This window comes from Micromys minutus, assembly GCF_963924665.1.
Source record: "Micromys minutus genome assembly, chromosome: 9".
Classification (NCBI taxonomy): domain Eukaryota; kingdom Metazoa; phylum Chordata; class Mammalia; order Rodentia; family Muridae; genus Micromys; species Micromys minutus.
Genome location: NC_137978.1, coordinates 33,871,621 through 33,897,571, shown reverse-complemented (window position 1 = coordinate 33,897,571; position 25,951 = coordinate 33,871,621). Strand labels below are relative to the sequence as shown.

Sequence of the window (25,951 nt, the reverse complement as noted above, 5' to 3'; positions counted from 1 at the left end):
TCATCCCATTACAACCTGGCTAAAGCCTCCCTGCTTAAAATCCTAGAGTGACCCCTCCCCTCAGTGTTAGGGATCAACGCTGCACCTTTCACATGGGAGGTGAGTACTGTACCTATAAGCGACAGCCCCGCTGTCACCCAGCCACCATTCAGTGACTCTGTGTTGCACAGTGCTAGGGCTGAAACTTGGAGGGCCCTGCAGGCATTACTAGGAAGCCATGCCCCACCCCCTAGTATGGCTTTCACACCTGCATTACCACAAAGTTTTCCGTAAGCTACAAATAGATCCAAAGAAAAGCGCAGCCCATGAAGTTATGGATTCATGTGGTTCTAAACACTATGGTACCTATCTTCTGTACCTTGCAGTTGACCCCAGGACTGGCTGACCATGACTTCCATAAAGGAGCAGGCAGCCATCAGCCGGCTCCTAAGCTTTTTACAAGAGTGGGACAATGCCGGCAAAGGCCTACGAACTCAGATTCTCACCACATTCATCGAAACCAACGAAGGCAAGACTGGCCCCGAGTTGGAGCTGGAGTTTTCCCAGGGAGCCAGTTTGTTCCTCATACGAGTGACCACCTGGCTTAGAATCATGTATCCTTTGCTAAATTGATGGGAAGCGGGGAGTCATCGTAAAGGGCAGGGGAGTATAGTTGAGGGAGTTTTTGTCTTGATTCCAATATTTTTAGACTTGAAAATGTGGTGATAAAAATATCTCCAAAGTCAAGAACTCTATTGATTGCCTGTCTTCCCAGATGTCTTAGTTAGGGGTTCTTTGCTGTGAAGAAACACCATGACCAAGGTAAATTTTTTTTAAGATTTTATTTATTTTATTATGTGAGTTCTCTGTAGCTGTCTTCAGACACACCAAAAGAGGGCATCAGATTCCATTACAGATGGTTGTGAGCCACCATGTGGTTTCTGGGAATTGAACTCAGGACCTCTAGAAGAACAGTCAGTGCTCTTAACTGCTGAGTTGAGGTAATTCTTATAAAGTACATTTAATTGTGGCTAGCTTGCAGATTCAGACATTAAGTCCAATATCATCAAGGCCAGAGCATCTAGGCTGGCATGGCTCTGAAGAAGCTACATCTTTTTCTGAAGGCAAATGAGAGAAGACTGACCCCTCAGGCAGCTAGGAGGAAGGTCTCAAAGTCACACACACACACACACACACACACACACACACACTCACTCACTTCCTCCAAGGAGGCCGTGCTTACTCCAACAAGGTTCCACCTCCTAATAGTGCCACTCCCTGGGCCAAGCATATACAAACCACCACATGACTCTGAGTGTGTCCTTATTCTTAACTCTGCCCTCTGTCACAGGAGACTTAGAAGCTGAGTACTCCTGAGTTGAACTTGTTTATTCTACACTTGACTCTTCCTCCGGGACTTTGTTTTCAGTCTTACATCTTTTCCATTTTCCTTATCTTCAACTTCTTTTTATCATCTTTTAGTTTGTGTGTGTGTGTGTGTGTGTGTGTGTGTGTGTGTGTGTGTGTGTCTTGGCTACCATGAGTATCTGATATCCTCAGAAGCCAGAAGTAGGTAGGCATCAGATCATCTGGAACTCACGGTGGTTGTAAGCCACTGTGTAGGTGCTGAGAGTCGAACCTGTGACCTCTGGAAGAGCAGCCAGTGCTCTTGACAGTCTTCAGTCACACCCACTTCTTTTTGTTTGGGGGCAAGATAGGGTCTTATGTCACCCAGGATAGCCTCAAAGACTATGTTGCCAAACATGCCTGACCCCTCTGTCTCCACCTCCCCTTCCCTTCACATTGTGACTTGCTGAAAAGGTCACCGTGTCCCTCTCTTCCCTTCTGCGGCCTGCTCACCCAGCTCCGCCAGGGCAGTCTTCCCAAGGTGTCCAGTGGTTTCCTAACTGCAAAGCCAAGTGGCCACTTTCTCATTTCTAATACATGCCCTCTTGATGACATTTGTCAGTCAGCCCTTCCTCTTCTCCACGCGGTTCCCTGGACTCCTGGGAGGCCCTCCTGTCTCCTCTTCTGGCTGACCCATCTCTTCTTTGGCAGTCCCTCCCTTAATTCTTGGCATTTCTTGAGCCTCTAATTTCTTTGCCTTTTCTCACTCTGTTTCTCCCTGAGTAATCAAATCCATTCTTATGATGCCAACATCACTCCAGCCAGAAGTCTCCAATTTCCTTCTGGAATCCGAGCTCTTTACCGAGAGACATCCAACTACTGGCTCTATTCGGGTGGACTCTCACATTTCTGGTTTATGAAAAACAAAACCTAGGTGAACAGGAAGCAAACACAAAAAGAAGAACAACCATGGTTAAGAGCATTGGCTGCTTGGCTCCCCCTAGAGGTCGTGAGTTCAATTCCCAGCAACCGTGTGATGGCTCACAGCCATCTGTAATGGGATCCAATGTCCTCTTCTGGTGTGTCTGAAGACAGAGCACTCATACATGTAATACATAAACAGATAAATCTTTAAAACTCCTTGTGTGGGACAAGTTCGCAGTCACCGTGTTGTTTGGGGTCCTGGAGGCAGAACAGGACGGAAGACAATTTGGTTACCATAGCTGAGGGTGAGTAGACAGAAGTTGCTTGTATTGTCTGTGAGGACCACATTGCTTCTGCTCTCGGTGAATTTACTTCAGACCTTCCTTTCCCCCGTGCTGGGGCTAGAACCCAGGACCTTAACACCTGCTGGGCAAGCTGGCCTTGAACTTGCTGTATGGCCAAGTGCTAGGGTTTCTATTGCCGAAATAAATCCACCAAAGCAACTTGCAAGGAAGAAGTTTATCTTACTGTACTGCTGGTAGCCCGTCGTCCAGGGAAGTGAGGGAGCTGAAGCCAGCAGCGGCACCTCCCACAGCGAGCTGGGCCCTCAGTCACCATCCACGACAGTGCCCAACAAGGCTTGTCAACAGGTCACTCTAAGGGAGCATCTTCCCCATTAAGATTCCTTCTTCACAGGTGACCCCAAACACGTCAAGCTGACATAAAGGCTAACCAGCACACCAACAATGACCTCGAACTGCTGATCCTCCGAGTGCTGGAGGTGTCAGCCCTCTCTCCCTGTCCTCTCAAGCACCCGGTGACGGTGACGCAGTCCAGGTGTTCACCGGCGTTTGTAGGAACTTGGTGACTCGGTGGTAGAGCTGCTAGGCAACAGAACCAGGAGTGCTTGACTGGCTCCTGACCCACATCTAACAGTGACCTCAATTTTCAGCAGTCATTTGCTGCTTGGAGTGAAGTCTAGACTCCATTTCTCCTGTTTGTCTCAGCATTTCCTGTGACCACCTGTGAGGCGAAGGAGATACATGCTCTAAGACCAGCTCCATTTAAAACCCTGATACTTTATCACAAACTTTATCTTATTTTCTGTCTTGGGTTTTATAAGCTTCTCTGTATCATTCTGTATATCTCTGCATCTGGTCTAGAACTCATGATGTGGCCCGGGCTGCCTATAGAGATCTTCCTGCCTCTGCCTCTGAGCGCTGGGATTGCAGATGTAAGCCACCACACTTGGCTTTAATGTCAATATTTTTAGTTTAATATTAAGTAGGATTTGATAAGGTCAAAAGAAGGAGGGCAAGCGCTGCAGGCTTGAAAAGTCTATAATCCTGGAACTCGGAAAATGGGTCGTCGTCAGCCATGTAACAAGCTCAAGAGTTCAGTGTGGCGACATGAGACCCCGCCTACCTGAAAGGAAGAAAAAAGAGAGAGAAAGAAGTCTGATGTGTTTGATTAGAGAACTGGGTTTTGTCCCCTTTTAAGTTTCTGACCTAAAGCAAGCGTGTCGCTCACCTTGCCCACTTCGGCCCTTCCACAGCGGCCACTACTTCTCAGACAGGATCTTCCTACGTATCCCAGGCTACCGTCAAAGGTGTGCTCCTCCCGTCTCAGCCTCCCAGCGGCTGGGACTTCAGGGATGCACTGTCCCTTCCACGACGCTCCGCATCCTCCTGTCACCGTGGATGTCTGTCTTGCTGCAGGGCCTGTCTGACCCGCCCCGTAAGTGCTCACACTTCTATGAGTGTGTGCCCTGCTCACCTCTTCCCTCTGAGCTCAGAGCGTTTAACACACTGGGCATCATGTCCTTGTCATGTGCCTGCCAGCCAATGCTAACGGGACAGTTCTACAAACCACACTGTTCGTCTACAGTCTGAAGATCCCGTTTCTAACCTCGAATCATCCGTTCGGGTACCTTTTCTTGTGATTCCGCCATTAGGAGTAGCCTACCGGAATGACAGTGCGTTGATTCAGCTCTCCCTCCGCCCCCAAGTCCTCCGGTTACTCACCCAAGAGGAAAACAAGCCCACGGGACATGGTTATCTTTTACAAAACTGACCACATGAGCCCAAACGTTTTGTTGGTCTTGAACGTCTCTAACAGCTTAGTGCAGTCAATGATTTGTACAGTGCTGATGTCACCGTTAGCTACTATTTTCTGTGTCTTCGAATGTTCTCGGCCCTGAGCCCTGTACCACTCATGTGTTATGTCCGCCAATCGCCTGATTGGTGGCTTGTAAGATCCCATCTCATTGACAAGAAAAATGGTCCTTGGAAGGCTGGGTAGAGCAGGGTATGGTGGCACGCGCCTGCCATAATCCCAGTGCTCGGGATACCAATGGAGGAGCACCTTACGTTCCAGGCTAGCCTGGGATACATAGCAAGACCCTCTCACAAAGAGAAGGGGGACAGAGATAGAGGAAGAAAGGAAAAAGAGAGGGAAGAGGGATGGATAGCGGAAAGGAGGAGAGGAGAGAGGGGAGGAAGGGGGAAAAGAACAAAAGCATATATCATAAGTGACTGAAACGAAGACTAGCCTGTGACAGGGAAATGAACTTACGGAAGCTGCTCAGCCCAGCTAGTAACTTAAGAAAAGGAGGCAAGAGCAGGGCAGAGATTGGGACCGAAGAGGCACAATGGAGCAGCCAAGAGATGACCCTGTGGGCTAAGGCCTGGCCCAAGCTGTGATGGCAACAGGCAGGGGAGCCTGGCTCCAGAGCAAGCACTGTTTCTGCTCTAAAGAGCCTTTCCTAATGAGCCAATCTGTCTCTCCTTCTATTGGCATCCTGGGAACTGGGGTGCAGCAGAGATAATTTGCCTCACCCCACTCCCCAACAAAGCACCATTACCTCCAACACATTACATTAGCCTTTCTCAGTCCTGGAAGCTCTCAGTCACCCTCGTGGACTGCAATAATTCCAGCTAATTTCTTAAGTGTTCTAAGAGCCTGTGATGTGTTATGAGCCTAGTAATTGTTGACTGGTTCCCTTTCTGCCGCGGCTTGATTTCATACCTTGTACTTGAGCCGAAGCGTGCGCAGGATGCTTTATTACTGTGAGGCTTTTTGCAAAGGCTCGCATTAAAAAATAACATTAAATACTGAGGTTGTTTTAAATCAGAGTTTAATTTTTCCCCCATTTCCTCTTATTCTTATTAGGAAGCCATGCAATTCTTCATAGGGATAGTAACCTCCAGTGTAAAATTTTGAGCAAGTACAGAATAGAGAATTAATGATAAAGCTAATTCTTTTATTGTTGTTGGTTTGCTTTTTGAGACAGGGTTTCTCTGTGTAGCCCTGGCGGTCCTGGAACTCACTTTGTAGATCAGTCTGGCCTTGAACTCACAGAGATCCACCTGCCTCTGCCTCCGGAGTGCTAGGCTTAAAGGACTGTGCCACCAGACCAACTGAAGTTAGTTCTTTGTAGAGAAGTCTAGGAATAAGACCCAAAACAATGAACTGTGCAGAAACTCGAACAATTGCATGGACCGTGGCTCTGAGAGGCTGTCAGATTTCTTCATATACATGCTTGTATGGGAACCTCTTTACTCCCTAAGGAGTTTGCAGAGCCCAGATGGGTGGGCTGCCCTGGAGGGATTTCTTAGAGAGCAGGGAAGGAGGTAAGAATACACAAAGATACACATACTCTCTCTCTCGAGCGCACACACACATACTCACACTGATACACATACTCACACACACACACATACACAGATACATACACACACTCACACAGATACAGACACAGGTGCACACACACACAGATACACAGACACAGATACATACACACACTCATACAGATACACAGACACAGATACACACACACACACAGATACACAGACACAGATACATACACACACTCACACACACAGATACACAGACACAGATACATACACACACACACCACACACACAATGGACTAGCTCTGCTTTATGCCCATGGGTAAAGGGCACAGGTCAGCCACATCCTCACCCTGGCCCTTGGCAGGCCTAGGGATCAATCGAAATGGAAAACCACCTGAAAGTTCTCTTTAACGCTGCCACAGCTACATGACTGGCTTGGATTTAGACAAGATCCTGAGGTCCATTGGCATCTTCTTATCCGCTGTGAGCAGGTAAGTCCTGTCCCAGAGAGACTCTGGGTCTCAGCTGTCAGGTCAGGCTCATGGTGTCCTTGATATTCAGGCCACATGGAGCCATGGTTCTAGGTGCCGGGGGATGGCCCAGGCCGCTGGGATTCTGCTCTAGTTGAGCCTCCATCCTTCCGCCCACCCACCCTTCACTACTGAGCACCATGTTGGCTGAGAGTCATAAAAATATAAATATAAAAATACATTTTTACTAGACTTGGGAAAGGGCAGTTTATTGACTCACTTAGCTGAAAAGGCCCAGAGGGTGGATAAACGTCCTTCAGGCCTGATCAGACCCAGGGGTTTTACTGTCACCGGTGTTTGGTCTGTCTATTCCTCTGCCCCTCCTCTCCTCAGGCAGTTCCTGTATTCAGAGGCTCCTGTGTACTGGAGTCTTTAGGCCCTCTAGAAGCCACCCTTATGGTTCAATCACACCAGGAGAGTTCCCATAGGTCACTTACCTGGCCCAAAGCAGCCTTCTGTAGTCAAAAGAGTCACAGCCCTGCCACATGCTTGTCCCACCAAGTCACATGGCTCTTGAGGGAAGGATTTGCCATGGGACAGTGAAAGTCATGATAGAGGGAAGGGGGGTGGAAGAAAAGAGAGGGAGAGGAGGGGAAGGGAGGGGAGGGGAGGGGAAGAAAGGAGGGAGGGAGGGATGGAAGGAGGGAAGGAGCAGACCAGCTATGGGGGCCCATACCTGTAGTCAGGAAGCAGAGGCAAGAGATCACTGCAAAGCCAGCCTGATCCATATAGCAGTGCTAGTCTATATAATGAGACCCTGTCCAAGGAAACAAAAGGCAGGACACAAAGACTAGAACAGACAAAGACAGGAATGCCTGTTGAACTTAACTCCAGTGTTTTCTTGGCTGAGCACAGCAGCACCTGCGTGTAACCTCAGCGTCTCAGAAGCTGAGGCAGGATAGCAAGTTCAAAGCAATGTGGTGAGATGTAATCTAAACATATGTGTGTGTGTGTGTTATAGTAATATATTTAATACATTTTAGTATATATTAAAATTTTAATCCAAACAATTTTGTCTCGATCTGTGGCAATCTCCTGAGTTGGAGGCAACTGTGTGAAGACAGTACCTTGGCTTTGGGTGCCTTCAGTTCTATGCTAAGAAACTCCTCTAACATCCTTTCTGTGGGGTCTCCCCTGGGCAGCAATCGCTACCTGATAGAATTTCTTGAGATTGGAGGAGTCCTAACGCTCTTGGAAATACTTGGCCTAGAGAAGATTAAGGAAGAGGACAAAAAGGAATCCATCAAACTACTTCAGATTATCGCAAATACTGGGAGGAAGTACAAGGAGCTCATCTGTGAAAGCTATGGTAGGTCCTGGGTTTGCCAGCCTGTGGACCTCACAGCCATTTGCTCAAAGAAAGATAGTTTTAGATATATTTCTCTATCTTTTAGTTTGCTTATAGCGTGCACATACGTGTGTCTGTGTATGGATGCATTGCAGAAACCAGAAGAGGGTGCTGAATGTCCCCCTCTTTCCTTCTCTTTTCTTTCAAGTAGAGTCTCCCTAAAACTGGGGATTGAGTTTTCTTGGCTAGGCTAGAAGCCGCCAAGCCCCGAAAAATCCCCCGTCTTTACCCACCTTGGAACCAGGGTTTCAGGCATATGAAGGATGCCCTACTTTGGTTAAACAGGCTCTTAAAGCAATTCCATTATGCAATCTTGTGTGGGAATTGTTTTAAACCTACATCCTGTCCAGTTTAACATTTTCTCTTCTTTGCCTAGGTGTAAGAGCCATAGCAGAATTCCTGGCAAAGTCTAAATCAGAAGAAACCCAGGAGGAAGTACAGGTTCTGCTGGATATGTTGGTTCATGGAAATCCCAAGTACCAGAACCAAGTATACAAAGGCCTAATAGCTCTACTGCCCTGTGGGTCCCCAAAAGCCCAGCAACTGGCCCTGCAGACTCTCAAGACTGCCCAGGTGAGCCACAGCTATGCTCTGCAGTTGTGATTCAGGTGCACAGTCTTGTGAACTTTCCCAGGGGCACTTCCCACAGACCTGAGAGGCAGAGCTCAGCCTTCTAGCACTGGCCTGCTATTCAGTCAACATCACTTCCGAAGGCCAAGGCGGGGCGTGGAGTTCATGTCTCCCAGCAGAGTGATTTGTCCTGTTTGCTTAAGGATCAGAAAGATATCGGCAGACTTCAAAGTGGTAGAGACAAGCACCAAGGATGACAAGGGAACTGTGGGAAACATTAAAGGCATCCGTTTGGCAGGAGAAGCATGGGGCTTCTGTAGGCAGTGTGTAAGTGGAGAGGCCAGATCTCGCTGATTGGAAAAGCCACATTGCCATATAGCTTTGGGCTTTGCCAACAGGGTGAGTTATACAGTGCTAAAGGCAGATGGGTAAAGGGGAGAAGTCAGGTTGCTGTGGGAGGACTTGGGTTTGGACTCAGTAAACAGCAGTGGCTCCCAAGTGGCCCTTGGTAATGCTTTGGCCTTTTTGATTCCCAAGGGGTCCTGATCCCTAGCTCAGTTTAAGAACCACTGCCCAGGGCTGGAGAGATGGCTCAGTGGTTAAGAGCACTGACTGCTCTCCCAGAGGTCCTGAGTTCAAATCCCAACAACCACATGGTGGTTCAACAACCATCTGTAATGAGATCTGATGTCTGTTCTGGTGTGTCTGAGGACAACTATTATATATATATAACAAATAAATAAATCTTGAAGAAAAAAAAAAAAGAGCCACTGCTCAGAGCTGCTGGAGAGGCCACTGGGCCACAGAAAGTAAAAAGCCAAAGCTCCAGAGCAAGGCCCAGGATGAGAATGTCAGCTTGGATTTCACAAACAGATTTCTAACAAGTGAAGCGGAAGTAAATGAAACTCCCCAGACAGGATTCCTCATGTCAGGAGGGAAGGAGAAGAGACACCTCCCAGAGCTGAGCTGAGCCAAGCCAGTGGGAGGCCACAGTCCCCTGCAGTGCCTCAAACAGTGGGCACTCGGGCAGACCCTTGTTTACATGGTTGTGTTCTCACTAGCTGGTGGAGGTGTTGTAGTGTCTTTGTTAGGGTTTTATTGCTGTGAACAGACATCATGACCAAGGCAAATCTTATAAAGGACAACATTTCATTGGGGCTGGCTTACAGACTCAGAGGTTCAGTCCATTATCATCAAGGCAGGAGCATGGCAGCATCCAGGCAGGCATGGTGCAGGAGGAGCTGAGAGTTCTACATCTTCATCCAAAGGAAGCCAGGAACAGACTGAGCATCCTCAGGCAGCTAGTGTCTCCAAGCCCACCCTCAGAGTGACACACTCCCTCCAACAAGGCCACACCTTCCACTAGTGCCACTCCCTGGACCAAGCATGTGCAAACCATAACATGTAGGTGAAGTCTGAAAAGGTAAAAGACAGGTTAACTGAAAGGTGAGGTTTCAGAGAGACGATTTAGGATCAGGGATGAGTACTTTTCTCCCTCCTGTGTCCTCCTTCCCGAAACCATACTCACATCCCTTTGTCCTGCGTGCCTCTCCGGCAGCCAGGAGACTTGGTTCAAGTCTTTAAAAACTTGGTTAAGGCATCTCGAGCTAAAGACTACAGAGTCAAGTCATCCCACAGCCTGGCTGTCTGTCTAGGGGGGTCCCCTTTCGCTTCCTCTAGACCCAAAGAGTCAACCCTCTTGTCCTCTGTCTTGCCAGTCGATCGTTGGAGCGACACACCCCAGCATCGTGGACTGCGTGCTGACGGTCCTGAGCACAGTGCACCTGGAGGTCCAGTTCGAAGGTAGGGAGGTCTCCAGGTCACCAAAGGTGGCAGCGAGAGGCGGCTCTCCAAAGTCTCCCTCCATCCACAAAGAGCCTGTTGCCAAGTCTCCAAAATAATCTTGCTGGAGGGAAGAGGCCAGTTCCTCAGAAAATGGTGGTCACATTTCGTTTGTTTGAGGAGTGGTTAGGACTGGCTAAGCCCACAACTCTCTCTCATATGCTTCCTGCGTCTGCACTGAAGCTCCTGACTAAGCTATGGTTGACTCCATGATAGGGTGCCCAGACAGTGTACACAGGCCTGGGTCAGACGCCAAGCACTGGGAAAATGGAGAAGGAAGCCTAGCGGTGATGCATACCTCTCTCCTCAGCAGTTGGGAGGCTGAGACAAGAGAACCTCAACTTCCAGGCCAATCTGAGCTACATAGTACAGCTGTCTTGTTGTAAATAATTGATCTCAGCTAAGACCCTCTGCCCTGCCTTTGATCACTCATTCAGTTTCCAGGTAAAATGCACAAAACCTTTGTATTTATAATAAGTCTTTAAAGCACTAGAGCAGGGCAGACATCCACCCGCTACGCTGTTAGAATCTACTTCCCTATCAACAATCCCGAGTTATAACATGTCAAGTTACATCTGGGCTGCTCTTAACCCCAATTGGCCAGCCCTCATGGCCATGTTTTTATGACTCACCTACCCCATGTCACCTTCTCCCCCCTACGTGTGGTCTCATGCCTCAGACCCCCAAGCCTGGAACCTGAAACCCCACCTACCTCTCTTCTGTTCACCTGGCTGTCTGGATCTTTATTCAACCAATAGGGTTTTTTGTTTTTAAAGATTTATTTATTTTATTTATATGAGTACACTGTAGCTGTCTTCAGACACACCAGAAGAGGGCATCAGATCTCATTACAGATGGTTGTGAGCCACCATGTGGTTGCTGGGATTTGAACTCAACCTCTGGGAGAGCAGTCAGTGCTCTTAACCACTGAGCCATCTCTCCAACCCCCAACCAATAGTTTTAAATTAAGGAGCAAGGTCACAGCATCACTTGGTGTAGAGACAACCTGGGCCAGTATTTAGCATTATGACAATACATTGCAACAGACCAAACCCCAACACTATCTCATAACAAAACAAACAGGAACCACCCTAGAAACGTCTTTCTTGCTAAAAACAAGCAAACAGACTGACTAACTAACTAATTTGGGCACTGATGGCACCCATATATTTTCATTTGGGAGTCTTTCGTTAAACTTCCATAGGTCACGTCATTTATTTCTCAAAATAATCCTCAGGGTACAAAACCTACAACCCACCCAGCTGGCCTGAGGGAACGAAGGCTGGATGTGTGATGAGGGTTTCTTTTTTGTTTTCTTTTTCCTTTAGAGACTGTATCTCTTATGCAGTCTAGGCTGGTCTTGAACTCTCTATCCTCCAGCAGCTTCCTAAGTACTGGGATTACAGGCACGCAGCACCGTACCAGGTCAAGTAGGTTCTTGAACTCAAGATTCTCTCAAGTCTACCTCCCTACCTTGGGATTGGGGACACATTCCACTGCTGTGACCTCAGTGGATGTGTCCTAGAAACCCAACTCAGGCAATGAGAGAATACACACACACACACATACACACACACACACATTCACACACACATACACACACATTCACACACACATACACACACACACAAACACATACACACATATACACACACAAACACACATACACACACATACACACACATACACACACACAAACACATACACACACACACATACACACATACAAACACACACACACATACACATACACACACACACACACACACACATACACACACACACACACACACACACACACACACAGAAAAGCTGGAATGGGGTGGGCTGTGCATGCTAGCCGAGAGCACCACCGGCCATAGCGCTGACTTCACCCATTACTGACTCCAGAAGGCAGCTGTACAGTGCATAGCTAAAAAGGGGGCCATAGGTCTCTGCAGGGGAACAGTCTGCAAAACATCTGGGAGAAAGCCAAGACTGATATACTACTCATCATGAGTGGTTTTTTCATTAATCTTCTTTTTGCAAATACTATTTTTAAATGATAGTTATTATGGTTTATAAGGCTTCTTTTTTGGCTCACTCTACTTAAATTTTTTTATGTCCAAAATGTGTTTATTGGGAAGGTTCCCACTCATCTGGAATCAGGGGCTTTCAGTGCTGCTTCCTCCTGAAGGAGCATCCTTCTGTCAGCCTTGAGGACAGTGGAGCAGCCGACACACAAGACCACCGCTTGTGCACGGCTAAAGACCGTGGTGATTTCATAGCATCCTGGGCATTTCACGCCTGTAAAGTAGGAACTGGGGCTCTGCACCAGGCACTTTTCCTTGTGTTTCCTCTTCTCCTCTTCCGGAGAGGGATGAAGGAGATCCTTTGTGAGAGGCATGTTCTCATAGGGAGGTCATAACCGCCGGAAAGCCTACTTAATTTTTATATCTGAAGAAAGTCTAGATCTTGGGGTGTCTTTGTTAGGGTTTTATTGCTGTGAACAGACACCATGACCAATGCAAGTTTTATAGACGACAACATTTAGTTGGGGCTGACTTACAGGTTCAGAGGTTCAGTCCAGTGTCATCAAGGTGAGAACATGGCAGCATCCAGGCAGGCTTGATGCAGGAGGAGTTGAGAGTTCTACATCTTCATCCAAAGGAAGCCAGGAACAGACTCAGCATCCTCAGGCAGCTAGGAGGAGTGTCCCCAAGCCCACCCCCAGAGTGACACACTTCCTCCAACAAGGCCACACCTTCTACTAGTGCCATTCCCTGGGCCAAGCATGTGCAAACCATCACATGGGGCTAATTCAAAGGACTGAAGGATTTGGAGGTAGGACTCAGCCAGAACCATCAATTATATGGCCTCTGTGTTGACACTTGGCTCCTCATAGCTTGATGGCTGGGTCCCAAAAAGGGGGCATCCCAGAACATCCAGTGAGAAGCTGCCTGGCCTTTTGTGGTCAAGCCTCATAAATGGCATAGCACTGTGTCCTGTTAGAATTCACAGGACTCAGCAGTGGTGAGGCACAAGAGGCAGAGGCAGGAGGAACTCTGAGTTTGAGGCCAGCCTGGTCTACAGAACAAATTCCAGCCAGGGCTACACAGAGAAACCCTATCTCAAAAACAAACAAACAAAAAATAATAATAATAAAGAATTCACGGGGGGCTGGAGAGATGGCTCAGAGGTTAAGAACACTGACTGCTCTTCCAGAGGTCCTGAGTTCAATTCCCAGCAACCACATGGTGGCTCACAACCATCTCTAATGAGATCTGATGCCCTCTTCTGGTGTGTCTGAGACAGCTACAGTGTATATAATAAATAAACCTTTATTAAAAAAAAAAAAAGAATTCACGGAACCACACAGTCGACACATCTCAATGAGAAAAAGGCCAAATAATATTGTGGCCAGTTCTTAAAACCACTGCAGAGGGGGTACTGGATCTGGGATACATGTAGGTGACATTCTATGGCCAGACATAATAGGCTCCTCTCCCCTTTCTCGTTCAGTTGCTCAACTAAAAGAAAATAAGATAAGGACTAAAGAGATGGCTCAGTGGTTAAGAGCTGAGTTCAGTTCCCAACAACCACATGGTGGCTCACAATCACCTGTAATGGGATCCGATACCCTCTCTAACACACAGAGGTACATGCGGATACAGCATTCATACATCAAATAAATTTCTTTAAAAATAAAATAAAAGATAGTGTGTGTGCTGTGTGTGCACGCGCATGTGTGCTGTGTGTGCATGTATGTGCCTTCCGGTGGGTGCTGCCCACAGAGGCCGCAAGAAGACAATGGCTCCTCTGGAGCTGGAGTTACGGGCAACTGTGAGCCAGCCAGTGTGGAGGCTGGAGCTGGATTCCAGTTTTCTGAAAGAGCAACACAAGCTCTCAGCTGCTGAGCCATCCCAGCAGTGCCCCCCCCCCGCCCGTTTCTCAGTATTTTGATTCAGTTTTCAGAAGCGTGCAAGGTTTGAGTGTGGGTGCCCCTGGTGCACAGGAGGGACAGCAGTCCTGGTCAGGGTCTTCTTTAAGCTCTGGAGGAGCTCCTGCCCCCTCCCCCCAGGAGAAACAGTGCAGGGGGCATGCAGAGGCCTGTGCTCACTGACACCCCAGGGCTTCTTACCACACTGCAGAATGGAATTTCTCCTAATGACCGTCCCATTTAAGCTGAGCCAAGATCAGAACTAACAGAGGACTTCTCCAAAATGGCCCTGCCTGGAATCTATCTCCATTTATAACTGCTCTGAAGTGAAAAATGACACTTTCCTCTCAGGAAGGATTGCCGTTCCAGGAACTGGTGGCACACAGGGACTTATCAGAACGAGCAGATAAAGGGACAAGAGCAAACATTCATCGTGTCCCTTCCCTAGAGTGGAGAAGCTAGGCTAGAGAGGCCAAGGCCCACAAGCTCAAGGCAGCCTCCTGCATTAAATAGTGAGTCTGTCTCCGAAACTCAGAGCTGGTGGGATGGCACATGCCTCCAAGCTTGTCAGCCTGAGCTCAATCCCCAGGATACATGTGGACAAAAAGAACTGACTCCCACAAGATGTCCTGTGACCTCCACGGGAGCACTGTGGCATGTGCACATACATATAAACACACACGCATGCACTAAATTTAAAGTTTTTGTTTGTTTGTTTGAGAAAGGGTTTTTCTGTGTAGCCCTGGCTGCCCTGAAACTCTCTATGTAGACCTGGCTGACCTCGAACTCAGAGATTCACCTGCCTCTGCCTTCCCATTGCTGGGATTAAAGGTATATGCCACCACTACCCAGCAATAATTTTTTTTAATTTCATTTTACTTTACTGTCCCACTGTGTGGTCTTACTGGCCTGGAACCCTCACAGTCTGCCCATTTTGCTTCTCAAGTGCTGGGATTAAAGGCATGTGTCACACACCTAGTTAAATGCAATAATTATTATTTTATGGAGATGGGTGTTTTGCCTGCATGTATGTCTGCTACCTGTGAAGGCCAGAAGAGGGCGTTAGATCCCCCGTACTGAAGTTACAGGTGGTTGTTAGTTGCCATGTGGATGCAGGGATTTGAACCCAGGTCTTCTAGAAGAGCAGCTAGTGCTCTTAACAACTGAGATCTCTCTTCAGTCCAAATAAAGAAATAAATATAAATAAACAAATGAGGAAAAGTAATAAGTTCAATTGAGAATTTTAAAAGAGGAAAGTATACCTCAGTGGTGGCCTGTTCCCTAACACTGTAAAAGAAAGAAAGAAAGAAAGAAAGAAAGAAAGAAAGAAAGAAAGAAAGAAAGAAAGAAAGAAAAGAGAGAAAGAAAGAGAGAAAGAAAGAGGAAAGAAAGAGGAAAGAAAGAAAGGAAGGAAGGAAGAAAAGAGACAGAGAAAGAGAGCATCAAGATGACCTGACGGGGTGTGCCTAGGGGAAAGGCAGCGGGATGGTCTGCGATGGTCTAGCATTGCAGCATATGGACGTTTCTGAAACTGGGGAGCCCCCAGGCTAACCCCAACCCCTCCCTGTCCTCTGGACTAAAATGGGGAACACCCTGGGCCTGGCACCGCTGGGGACTTTACTCTGCTGCAGCCACCGTCAAGAGGAACCACTGCCCAACCCCGGGAGCTTTGATGAGCTGCACCGGCTGTGCAAAGATGCTTTCCCAGCACAGATGGAAGGCGTGAAGCTGGTTGTCAACAAGGTTCTGAGCAGCCATTTCCAGGTGGCTCATACTGTGCACGAGTGCCCTGGGCTTGCCAGGGTACCACCTCCATACAGCCTATGCGGGGGACTGGCAGCTGAGCCCCACAGAGGTGTTCCCCACTGTGGTGGGGGATTTGGACAGCAGCGGCAGTCTCAACGCCCAGGTCCTGCTTCTGTTGGCAGAACGGCTGCGGGCTAAGGCTGTCTTCTAGACCCAGCAGGCCAAGTTCCTGACATGGCAGTTCACTGTACAGCCACTCTGACCCTGGGAAATCCGGATCTGACTGGGGAATCAGTGATCATGGTTGCTCGCTTCCTGCAGAGCATCACTCATCGGCTTGTGCTAGGAGGAGAGCTCTTTTATCACCGGCGGCCAGGAGAAGAGGGGGCCATCTTGACTCTGGCTGGGAAGTACTCAGCTGTCCACTGGGTAGCTACACTGAATGTCGGGTCAGGTGGGGCCCATGCAAGTTACTACCACAAGGCAAATGAACCGGTTCAGGTTGGAGTAGTTTGAGGCAAATACAAGACTACAAGATACAACCTTCTCCTTCGGTTACCACCTGACTCTGCCCCAGGCCGATAATGGTGTTTAGAGGCGTGGTGGATAGTAACTGGTGTGTAGGTGCCGTGCTGGAGAAGAAGATGCGTCCCCTGCCTGTCACCCTCGCCCTCAGAGCCTTTCTCAATCACTGGCGAAACAGATTCCATTGCGGCTTCAGCATCTCTGTGGGCTGAGGTTGTCCTGGAAGCAGCCTCCACAGCAGCTGGAACCTTTGAGTCTGATGCCCTAGGGCCAGAGACTAACTAGGTCCCTCTCCAGAGCCTGCCTTGCTGGGTGACTCCTAGGTCCCAAGGGCAGAGTGGGGGACAGGACGATGTTCTCCTCAGAACTGGAACTGCCACAGAATCATTTTTCCAGTTAGGTGGTGGGATGAGGCTCCCAGTACTGCCATCGGCCCCATTGTCATTTTCCACAAGCTCTATGGCTCTGGGGGGAAGGAGAAGGACTAAGGGATATGTCTGGCTTCCCTCCCCCTACTTTTTTCGTTATTTTTGTTCCATTAAGATATTAGTTTCTCCTCCTTCAAAGCAGAGAAATCTGCATGAAAATAGGGAGCAGAAAAAAAGCCCCCTATCCCATTTCTCCTGGTTTTTCCAGTTCTCGGCCTCCCAGGTTTGAGCAAGTAGGATTAAAGAGCTAAATCTTTGGCCATGGAAAGACCAAAGAATTGTCCCACACATTCCTAGAAGGGACTTTATTCACCTCTTACCCCTGAGGCGTCCATCTTTCCCATCCTCTGTGTTTCCAGAGAACAACTTTGGCCCTATGGTCACCCAACTCCCTCCTCTCTGTCCCCTACCTGCTCCGTGCTCCCACTGATGACCACACAAAGAGACGAGAGAGAGAGAGAGAGAGAGAGAGAGAGAGAGAGAGAGAGAGAGAAGGAAAGAAAGGAAGAAAGAGGAAGGGAAGGGAAAGAGAGAAAGATGGAAGGAAAGAAAGAAAGAGAAAGAACACATGCCACGTCTTTAAACCCACTCTGGAGGCAGAGGCAGGTGGATCTCTATGAGTTTGAAATCAGCCTGTTCTATCTTGTAAGTTCAAGGACAGCTAGGACTACATGGAATGACCTTATTTAAAAAACAAAACTGGGGCGGGGGTGGGAAAAATGGCTCAGTGGTTAAGAGCACTAACTGCTCTTACAGAGGTCCTAAGTTCAATTCCCAGCATCCACATGGTGGCTCACAACCATCTGTAATGGGATTTGATGCCTTCTTCTGGTGTGTCTGAAGACAGCTATAGTGTATTTATATAAATAATAAATAAGTAAATCTTAAAAAAAAAAAAAAAAAACCGGGATGGAGAAATGGCTCAGCAGTTAAGAGCACTGACTGTTCTTCCAGAGGTCCTGAGTTCAACTCCCAGCAACCACATGGTGGCTCACAAGCATCTGTAATGAGATCTGGTGCCCTCTTCTGGTGTGTCTGAAGACAGCTACAGTGTACTTATATACATAAAATAAATAAATCTTTTTAAAAACAGAAAGAAGAAAGAATAAGTAAAAAAATTAAAGATAAAATAAAGGAATAAAAGCTGGGCAAGGTGGCACACACCTTTAATCCCAGCACACAGGAGGCAGAGGCAGGTGGATCTCTGAGTTTGAGGCCAACATGGTCTACGGAGTGAGTTCCAGGACAGCCAGGGCTACACAGAAAAACCCTGTCTCAAAAACAAAACAAAAGGAATGAAAGGAAGTAAAAAGAGCAAGGAACCAATAAAATTATTAGTATCTTTTACAAATAAACTATTCATTGTTGCCTTAGGGACATAAACTTTATAAAGGACTACTTGGTAAGAAGCACACTAATTCGCTGTAATTTATGTTGTTAGATGCACACTGGCCAAAAGTCCTTTGATCAAAAGATTAACTTGCTGAATGACAATTTACCTAATCACCAATTTACTGACGATCTGTGTCCGTCAAATATTTGAAAATGTCTTAGCATTTTATATTGGCAGAATTAGTGAGGCCAGGAGAGTTGGCAGAAACCACATCCTCTGAATTCTGAGGCCTTCTTTTCCAGCACCCCCTTTGTGCCCCATGCTGGTTCCTTCTCCTTGTCTCTGGCCCTGCGAACCTCACACCATGCAGATGGTCACCTCTTCCTGACCTTTGTCCCGGGTCACCAAACAAAGCAGAGACAAACGAATCCTTACAATGCTGCCACAAAGCAGAAGTGAAAGCTGTTTATTTGAATTTGTGCATAAGCCCACAAAAGCTGCTAACTCTGTCTGTATATTTAGGGGATCTATTTCTACATTAAAAGTCTCCCCTACACTGTAGCAGTTAAAGACAGTAAAGATTTCACTATGTAGCCCAGGCTGACCTCAAAGCCCTGATGCTTCAGCCACCACATCTGACTAGTAAAGCTCTTACTACATATATCAGTGTTTATGGCTCGGGAATCTGAGAAAAGCTTACCTGATGCTAGGTCCCCACACCACCCCCTTTTTGAATCTTTTTTTTCCTTTTTTTTTTTTTTTTTTTTTTTCTTTTAACCCAGGATGCTGGGATTATAGGTGTGCAGCATACCCAGCTTAGACTTGGGATATTTAGTGAGGTTTCCAGGTCAAGATATCAACCAGGCTGTTGTCATTTGGGGCTATAATACCAGCACTTAGAAGGCAAAAGCAGTTGGATCTTTAAGTTCAAGGCCAGCCTCGCCTAGACATCAAGTTACAAGACAGCCGAGGAGAGAGGGAGAGAGAGAGATACAAACAGACAGAGACAGAGAGACATACAGAGAGAGAGAGAATCAGAGGAGAGAGACAGAGAGAGATAGAGACAAAGAAAGAGATACAGTCAGACAAAGACAGACAGAGAGACAGAGAGAGAAAGAATCAGAGGAGAGAAGAGAGAGTTGAGGAGAGAGAGGAGGAGGGGAGAGAAGAGAAGAGAAGGGAGAGAGAGAAGAGAGAGATCCAAGGGCCAGCAAAATGGCTCAGCCGGTAAAGATGCGTGCCTTCAAGTCTGCTGACCTGAATGTGGTCCATAGGATGTACATGTGGAAGGGGAGAACTAACCCCTCTGACTTCCACACATTCCCATGTGTGCACACACTCACACATGCAAAAGGAATGACTAAAGCTTCTGTCATCCTGTCTGCAGAATGAGTTCCATTGAAAAACACAAACAAAAACCAAACAAACAACCCATACTGAAATGTCAGTGGGGTATCCAGCCTGAGTTCAATTCCCCAAAGGCACGTGAAGATAGAAGAGAGAACCAACTTCATGGAGGATCCCGAGTCAACACGCATGCTGTAGCAAGGACATATGTGTGCGTGCATGTGTGTGCGCACACGCACACGTATGCGTGTGAGAGTTTAAGTGTCAAGGTGTTACTTATGTACAGATGTATTTATTTATTTGGGGTGGACCTGCATGCCACAGGGATCGGAAGGTCAGAGGACAACTAGCAGAGCTTCCACCATACATCCTTAAGATCCTACTCAGGTACCAGGCTTGGTTTCAAGTGCCTGTGTCCGGCTCTTAAAAAACAATTCTCTAAAAGTGTTTTTATCTGGACATGGTGGCAAATGTCTGTAATCACCGACGATGGATGTTGTCGCAGGAGGACCGCCACAAGATGAAGGCCAGTTTGATCTAACACGAAAGACTCTGTGTCTAATAATTCATTAATCCCTCTATTTTTAGTGTTTCAACATTGGTCTTTGAATACGATGTAATTAAAAATGTACGAGTTAATCTATTTTTAGTGCTTCAACATTACTATTTGAGTAGGAGGTAGTTAAAAGGGCAGCAGAACACACAGGAATCGGAGAGCATGTGACTGGTCAAGTACAGCCTGCCGAGGCTATTCGGCTGGAAAAGAAAGAAAATCTATGCTGAAGTGTGCTTCCTCTGTACAGCCAGAAGGTGGCAGTCTTGTCCAGACTTGCACAGTAAACTGGAGCCCTGGTTTGGAAAGGCTCTAGGAACAGAGAATTAATTCCTCTACTGCCTCAGACGTAGGTGAGCACCTTGGAAGTGGCTGTGTGCGTACGCAAGCTTTAGATTTAGTCTGTCCTCTGTAAAGGCATGATTATATTTTTAATATTTATTTATTTGTTTGTTTATGTATTACAAGTACACTGTAGCTATCTTCAGACACACCAGAAGTGGGCATCAGATCTCATTGCAGATGATTGTGAGCCACCATGTGGTTGGTGGGATTTGAACTCAGAACCTCTGGAAGAGCAGTCAGTGCTCTTAACCACTGAGCCGTCTCCCCAGGCCCCAAGGCATGATCATCTTAGTCTGTAAAGTGATTTATTGACAGATTAACAAACAAGGATTACTTGTTTGTTTTGTTGTTTTAGACAGCTTAGACCAGCCTCAAACTCTCTACAAAGTTAACAATGACCCTCCAACTCCCGAGTCTTGCTCTTATGGGCAGGTGCCACCTCACTCAGCTTCAGTCTGTGAGCTCTATAGTTCCTCTCTGGATTTAACTGCTGACTCTTTCCCCCTTGAACTGAGTCAGTGTCCATGGCATGTGACAGCCACCTTACACCTCAGCACTGGTCCTCTAGCAAGCGCATGCTCCATCCAGATCGGCCAAGGGATGGGGATGAGCCCGTGAGTCCTTAAAGTGCTTGCTCAGAGAGCAAATGTCTCAGAGGTGCAATCAGTGACAGCTGTGAGTTTTTTTTTAAAAAAAAAAAAAAAAAAAAAAACACGGTCAGAAATGGCTGGGTGGGTAAGTCCTCATTTGTCTCAGGAGCTGCGAGCATCACAGTTACACATGAAAGATGGAATATTCCGTGTAAAGCGGGTTGGCAGAAGCAGATTTCTATCTCCCCGGACGTTCACTGCACAGCAGAACCTGCTGCTCATCACAAACACACCTCCTCCCGCTCACCTGGAGCCCGGACACCTACCCAGTCGCTTCTCTTCATATCTCGGGCATAGACATATTCCCCAGGGTGCCCTGGCATTGCTTTGTGCTGTAGCTGGCAAAGTGGCACGCAGGCCAAACACCCGTATCCACCCAGCAGCAGAGCAAGTAAGAAACGCTAGAGAGTTTGGGGCTCTGGCCACTGCACATGATGTCTGCACCTAGAGGCTATTGTTTTCTTTCCATAAAGTTTGGGAGAAGCCAGAGAGGCTCTATGTGCTTCTCACCACCTCAGGGCTGGACCCTGTCCCCGTACGATATTGTTGGATCTATGATTCCAGGTTAGAACATTAATCAGCTGGGCATACAAATGCAGTTTTCTGTCCCAGCACTCAGGAGGCAGAGGCAGAGGCAGGAGGATCTCTATGAGTCCCAGCCCAGCCACAGCTACAGAGCCTAGGCACCCATCCGCTATGGCAACAACAACTATTACAATAACAACAAGAACCACATCTGGGCATCAAGAAGCATCAGGGGCTGGACATCAGGGTTGATTCTGAGGGTGCCCTGGAGGGCCTCTATGAAACACACAACCCAGAGAAGTGACGGCAGGAGCAAGAGGACAATAGGTGGCTGTTGCCACTGTTGTCTAGTTGGGTTTCCTTTTTGTTTGTGTGAGACGGGATCTGACTGCCTGTAGCCTTAGCTTTGTCAGGAATTAGCAATATAGGGCTATCCTCAAACTCACAATGCTCCTGCCTCTGCCGTCCTCAGCCTCCCAAACGCTTAGAGCACAAGCCTGTGCCACCATCTGAGCTGCATGAGAAGCGTTTGGTTTTCTGTTTTGTTGATTTCTTTAGAAGTATATAGACTGATAAAGGGCCTTGATCTACCTAAAGCCTAACCCATCCTCAAATTCAGACCCCTCTTACCTCAGCATCTGGACTGCAGAGACGACGGGGCTTTTCCCTCTAGGAAGTGTTTGTGGAGGAAGCAATGTTGCAGCCACTGTGCCATTTACTTTTTTCTTTAATGGCCTCAAACTCCTGCTTCCATTTTTCAAGTGCTAGGATTTCAAGCATGCAGCAGGGATGGGGGGTGGGGGAGTAGGAGGTGTGGGGGGAGGCGGGGCGATTGCATGCCATGGTGAGCCTATTGACAGTCAGAGGGAAGTTTGGTGGAGTTGTTTCTCTCCTATCTTTACCTGGTTTCTGTGGGATTGACCTCAGGGTAACAATGTAAGATGAGGAGTCTAAAAAGAGAGAGAGAGAGAGACCCAGGCCAGAGAATGTAGCTACAAGCTTGCCCAGAATGTAGGAGGCCCTGAGTTTGATCCGTACAGATCAACGTTTTAAAAAAATAAATGTAATCTGTCCTAACCCAGCCCTTTTTCCTCTATCAAATCTGAATTCCTTCAGGCTAAAGGCAGCTGTTTTCTGTGGGCCTCAAATCTCCAGCTCTGACCTCCAGGCCTTTCTCGATGGGCTCAGCCTCCCCTTCCTTCCTTCTGACTTCCTTCCCTCTTATGGGTATATAACACCGGCTCCAGAGGGCAGGAAGGAAGTGTAGCCTCCCCCATAAGGCCTTACCCAGTGCTGAACAGCAGAAGGTACTCGGAGAGGTGACAGACGGACGGATGAAAGGTATGGTGGGTTTGGAAGGACAAAGGGCCTCTCCAGCATCTCTCTCCTCCTCCAGCCATCGAGCTGATAAAGGACCTGATCCACTACGACGTGCGCATGCCTCTACTCAAGGGCCTCGTGGCCCTGCTTATCCCACCAGTCGAGGAAACAACCAAACTGCAGGCCAAGATCTTCAGCGGTAGGGACTCCTCTAAGGGACTGCCCCCCGGAAATGGGAAAGGCTTCCTGTCTGATGGTCCCTCATTTCTTCAGACTCTTCGGTTCTCCAGATCACCAACCAGCTACCTGTGTTCCTGCAGCAGGCTGCAGCTGCCAAGACTATTGGGTAGGGCTGCAGAGGGAGTGAGTGATTGCAGCCACCCTTGCACTTCTGCACGATAGGGTTAAAGACGTGTGTCGTCATCCCTGGCTCATGCACACGCACACACACACACACACACACACACAGATAAGATACAGGGCGGACATGCACTCAGGAAGCAGAGGCCAGTGGATCTCTGTGAGTTCAAGGCCAGCCTGTCTACATAGAGAGTTCCAGGACAGCCAGGGCTACATAGTGAGACCCAGTCTCAATCAAAGAAAGACACACACAGTAGTGTGGATATGGGCTTATCAATGAAGAATTGTAGCTTATTGACTTGTGTGTGTGTGTGTGTGTGTGTGAGAGAGAGAGAGAGAGAGAGAGAGAGAGAGAGAGAGAGAGAGAAGAGGAGGAGGAGGAGGAGGAGGTCTCCCTATAACATAAAGTTTATGAAGCCGAGGCTGTTCTGGAACTCTCTATTGGCCAAGCTGGCCTGAAACTCTCAAGAGATCCACCTCCTGAATGCTAAAGGTGTGGGCAGCTAATCCTATCTCTGCTGAGATTCTTGTCTCTCAGCTGGAGAGAGGCTTCAAACTTGGGGTTGAGGGACTCCTTTCCCTTCCCATATCCCCAGGGTTCTTTGTTTTGTTTTTGTTTTTGTTTTTTTTCTGTCTTTTTTCCCCACCTCACAAGGATCCTGGCACGAGACGACTTGAAAGTGGCCGAGGAGCTGCTGCACCTGCGCGTGGTCCACAGCCTGATGTTGGCCATGGGTAACACTGACCACAGCAATAGCCAGAGGCTGGCCAGCCTCACACTGGAGGTATGAGGGCTGGGGTGTGGCATGTGGCAGGCTGCTGGACGTGGGCGGCCAAGTCTGCAGATACCCACCCTGTCCTGCCGCCCCCGCCCTCCCTCCGCGGCAGTTCTTTGTGCAGATGTTCCCACTGGTGGAGGAACACGTCCGCAAGTCCATGGGGGAAGAACTCTACCAGCTCTTCCTTGTAAGTACTTCCGCTCCCACCAACCTCAGCAGATGCCCAGGACAGAACGGTGCCCCTGTACACAGAATAAATCTAGTCTCCTGACTTGGACCCCCCCACCTACCCACACACCCTGTCTTCTTGTCCCCTATCGGCCCTAGCTGGTAAGCTGGAAGCAGAATCTCTCTGCCTAAGCAGCTTTGCTTGTGGTAGCCCTTCCTCCCTAGCCCAACTCCGGGAGCACACTGCTCTGGTGCCCAGCCAGGCTCCTGCCGCTTCTGTCCTTAGAGTGATGCCGAGATCTTGTACACAAAAATAGATAGCATTCAGGCGGACATCTTGGCAGCCAACAAAGTCAATATCACCAGAGGTGAGCAGCAGGTGAAGGGGACCCAGAGCCCAGTCAGGGCCAGCAATCAGCCTCACGCTGGCCTTTGCTGCCTGCAGCGTTGGACAGCTGCGACTACATCAACAGCTCCATCAGCTTCTACACTGGCTCTGATGACTTGAATCAGGCAGGAGGCGTCAGCGACCTTGAGAAGCTTCATTCAGAACCCAAGGAGTGACAGAGCCCCCGTGGCCAAACCCGGAAGGCTAAGGTTGTGCCCTGTGGGAAGCCTGCCTGCCAAGAGGGTGGCACTGAGGGCGGTGCCATTCCCATTCGGCCCTGGGTGGGAAGCTGAGTATTAGATAATTCAGTGGGGAGAGGGAAGCTATTTCTGCAGAAGAGTCTAATAAAGAGTGGTGTTATCTGTACTGTGTGCTGTGGGCAGAAAGGAGCTCTGTGAGGGCTGAGTAACAGGGTTGACCCAGGGGAGGGGTCGCCAAGACTCTGGATGGGCTCCAGGGCCTACTGTGGCCTTAACAGAGGCCCCGCCTCCTCCTGATCCTCTAAGACAATGGTTCTCAACCGTTTTAATACAGTACACACACCACACCTGATGTTGTGGTGACCCCAACCACAGTTATTCTCATTGCTACGTCACAACTGTAATTTGTTACTGTCGTGAGCCATAATACAAGTATCAGTGGTTTTCATAGTCTTAGGCGACCCCAGTTGAAAGGGTTGGCGACGCAAGGGGTCGTGAGCCACGGGTGGAGAACATTTCTCTAAGCTCCCCCTTACATGCGCGCGCGCGCAAACACACACACACACACACACACACACACGTTTCTCTTCTACCTTTTGCTTTGCTTCTGTTCCCTCAACCCCTTCTGTTTGCAGACAAACATTCAGCTCTCATTGTATCTGAAACAACTCCAGATACAAACACCTTTCCCAGTTCTCCTGGCATTTGCTCTTCCTTCCTGTAACTCAATGCCAGAGTGTTCCAAGTACCTCGAATGAGCCGTCCACACTCCTGTTCCTGCCAACCCCACCGCACCCCACCCCACCCCTAATCTCTTAGGCTGCCTTGCATGGTACCAAGGCCTAAGCCTGGGGTCTCATAGGTGCTGTGTAAATGTTCAATCACTGAACTGCAACCCCAAATCGTTTCTACGTTTTATTTTTAAGGCAAAAAATATTAATAAAACTAAGTTACCTAGGCTGGCTTTGATCTTCTGACGACAGAAATTCCAGGCCTGGCCCAGCTAATTTCGATTTCCTGTTTAAGTTTTGATTTTGTTTGGGATCTCTTGCTCTCAGGATTCTGTTCCTTATTGATTTGGGTTATGTTTGTTGCCATTAGATTTTTGCCCAGGTTTTTTGTTTGTTATTGTTTCTTTAGGAGGATTTGTTGATGTCCTGCCTTTTTTTTCCCCCCAGCCAGGATCTCAG

General features: G+C 48.1%; 1 protein-coding gene and 2 pseudogenes across 3 annotated transcripts; 2 read left to right on the top strand and 1 right to left on the bottom strand.

Annotated features, from left to right (window-relative positions):
* Window positions 1-387: 387 nt before the first annotated feature.
* Window positions 388-24,737, top strand: ARMH1 (armadillo like helical domain containing 1; the record flags this gene model as incomplete). The annotated part of the gene is made up of 11 exons (XM_080921227.1): window positions 388-593; window positions 6,308-6,376; window positions 7,558-7,724; window positions 8,140-8,336; window positions 10,052-10,136; window positions 22,943-23,065; window positions 23,140-23,212; window positions 23,882-24,011; window positions 24,115-24,192; window positions 24,460-24,541; window positions 24,619-24,737. The coding sequence occupies 11 exons, from the start codon at window positions 388-390 to the stop codon at window positions 24,735-24,737; spliced, it is 1,329 nt and encodes a 442-aa protein (XP_080777353.1).
* LOC308424000 (small ribosomal subunit protein eS27-like) lies at window positions 12,330-12,561 on the bottom strand (annotated as a pseudogene). Its single transcript has one exon. The product of its transcript is annotated as a small ribosomal subunit protein eS27-like (transcript).
* On the top strand, window positions 15,676-16,577 carry LOC308424846 (mitochondrial import receptor subunit TOM40B-like; annotated as a pseudogene). The gene has a single exon. The product of its transcript is annotated as a mitochondrial import receptor subunit TOM40B-like (transcript).
* Window positions 24,738-25,951: the final 1,214 nt, after the last annotated feature.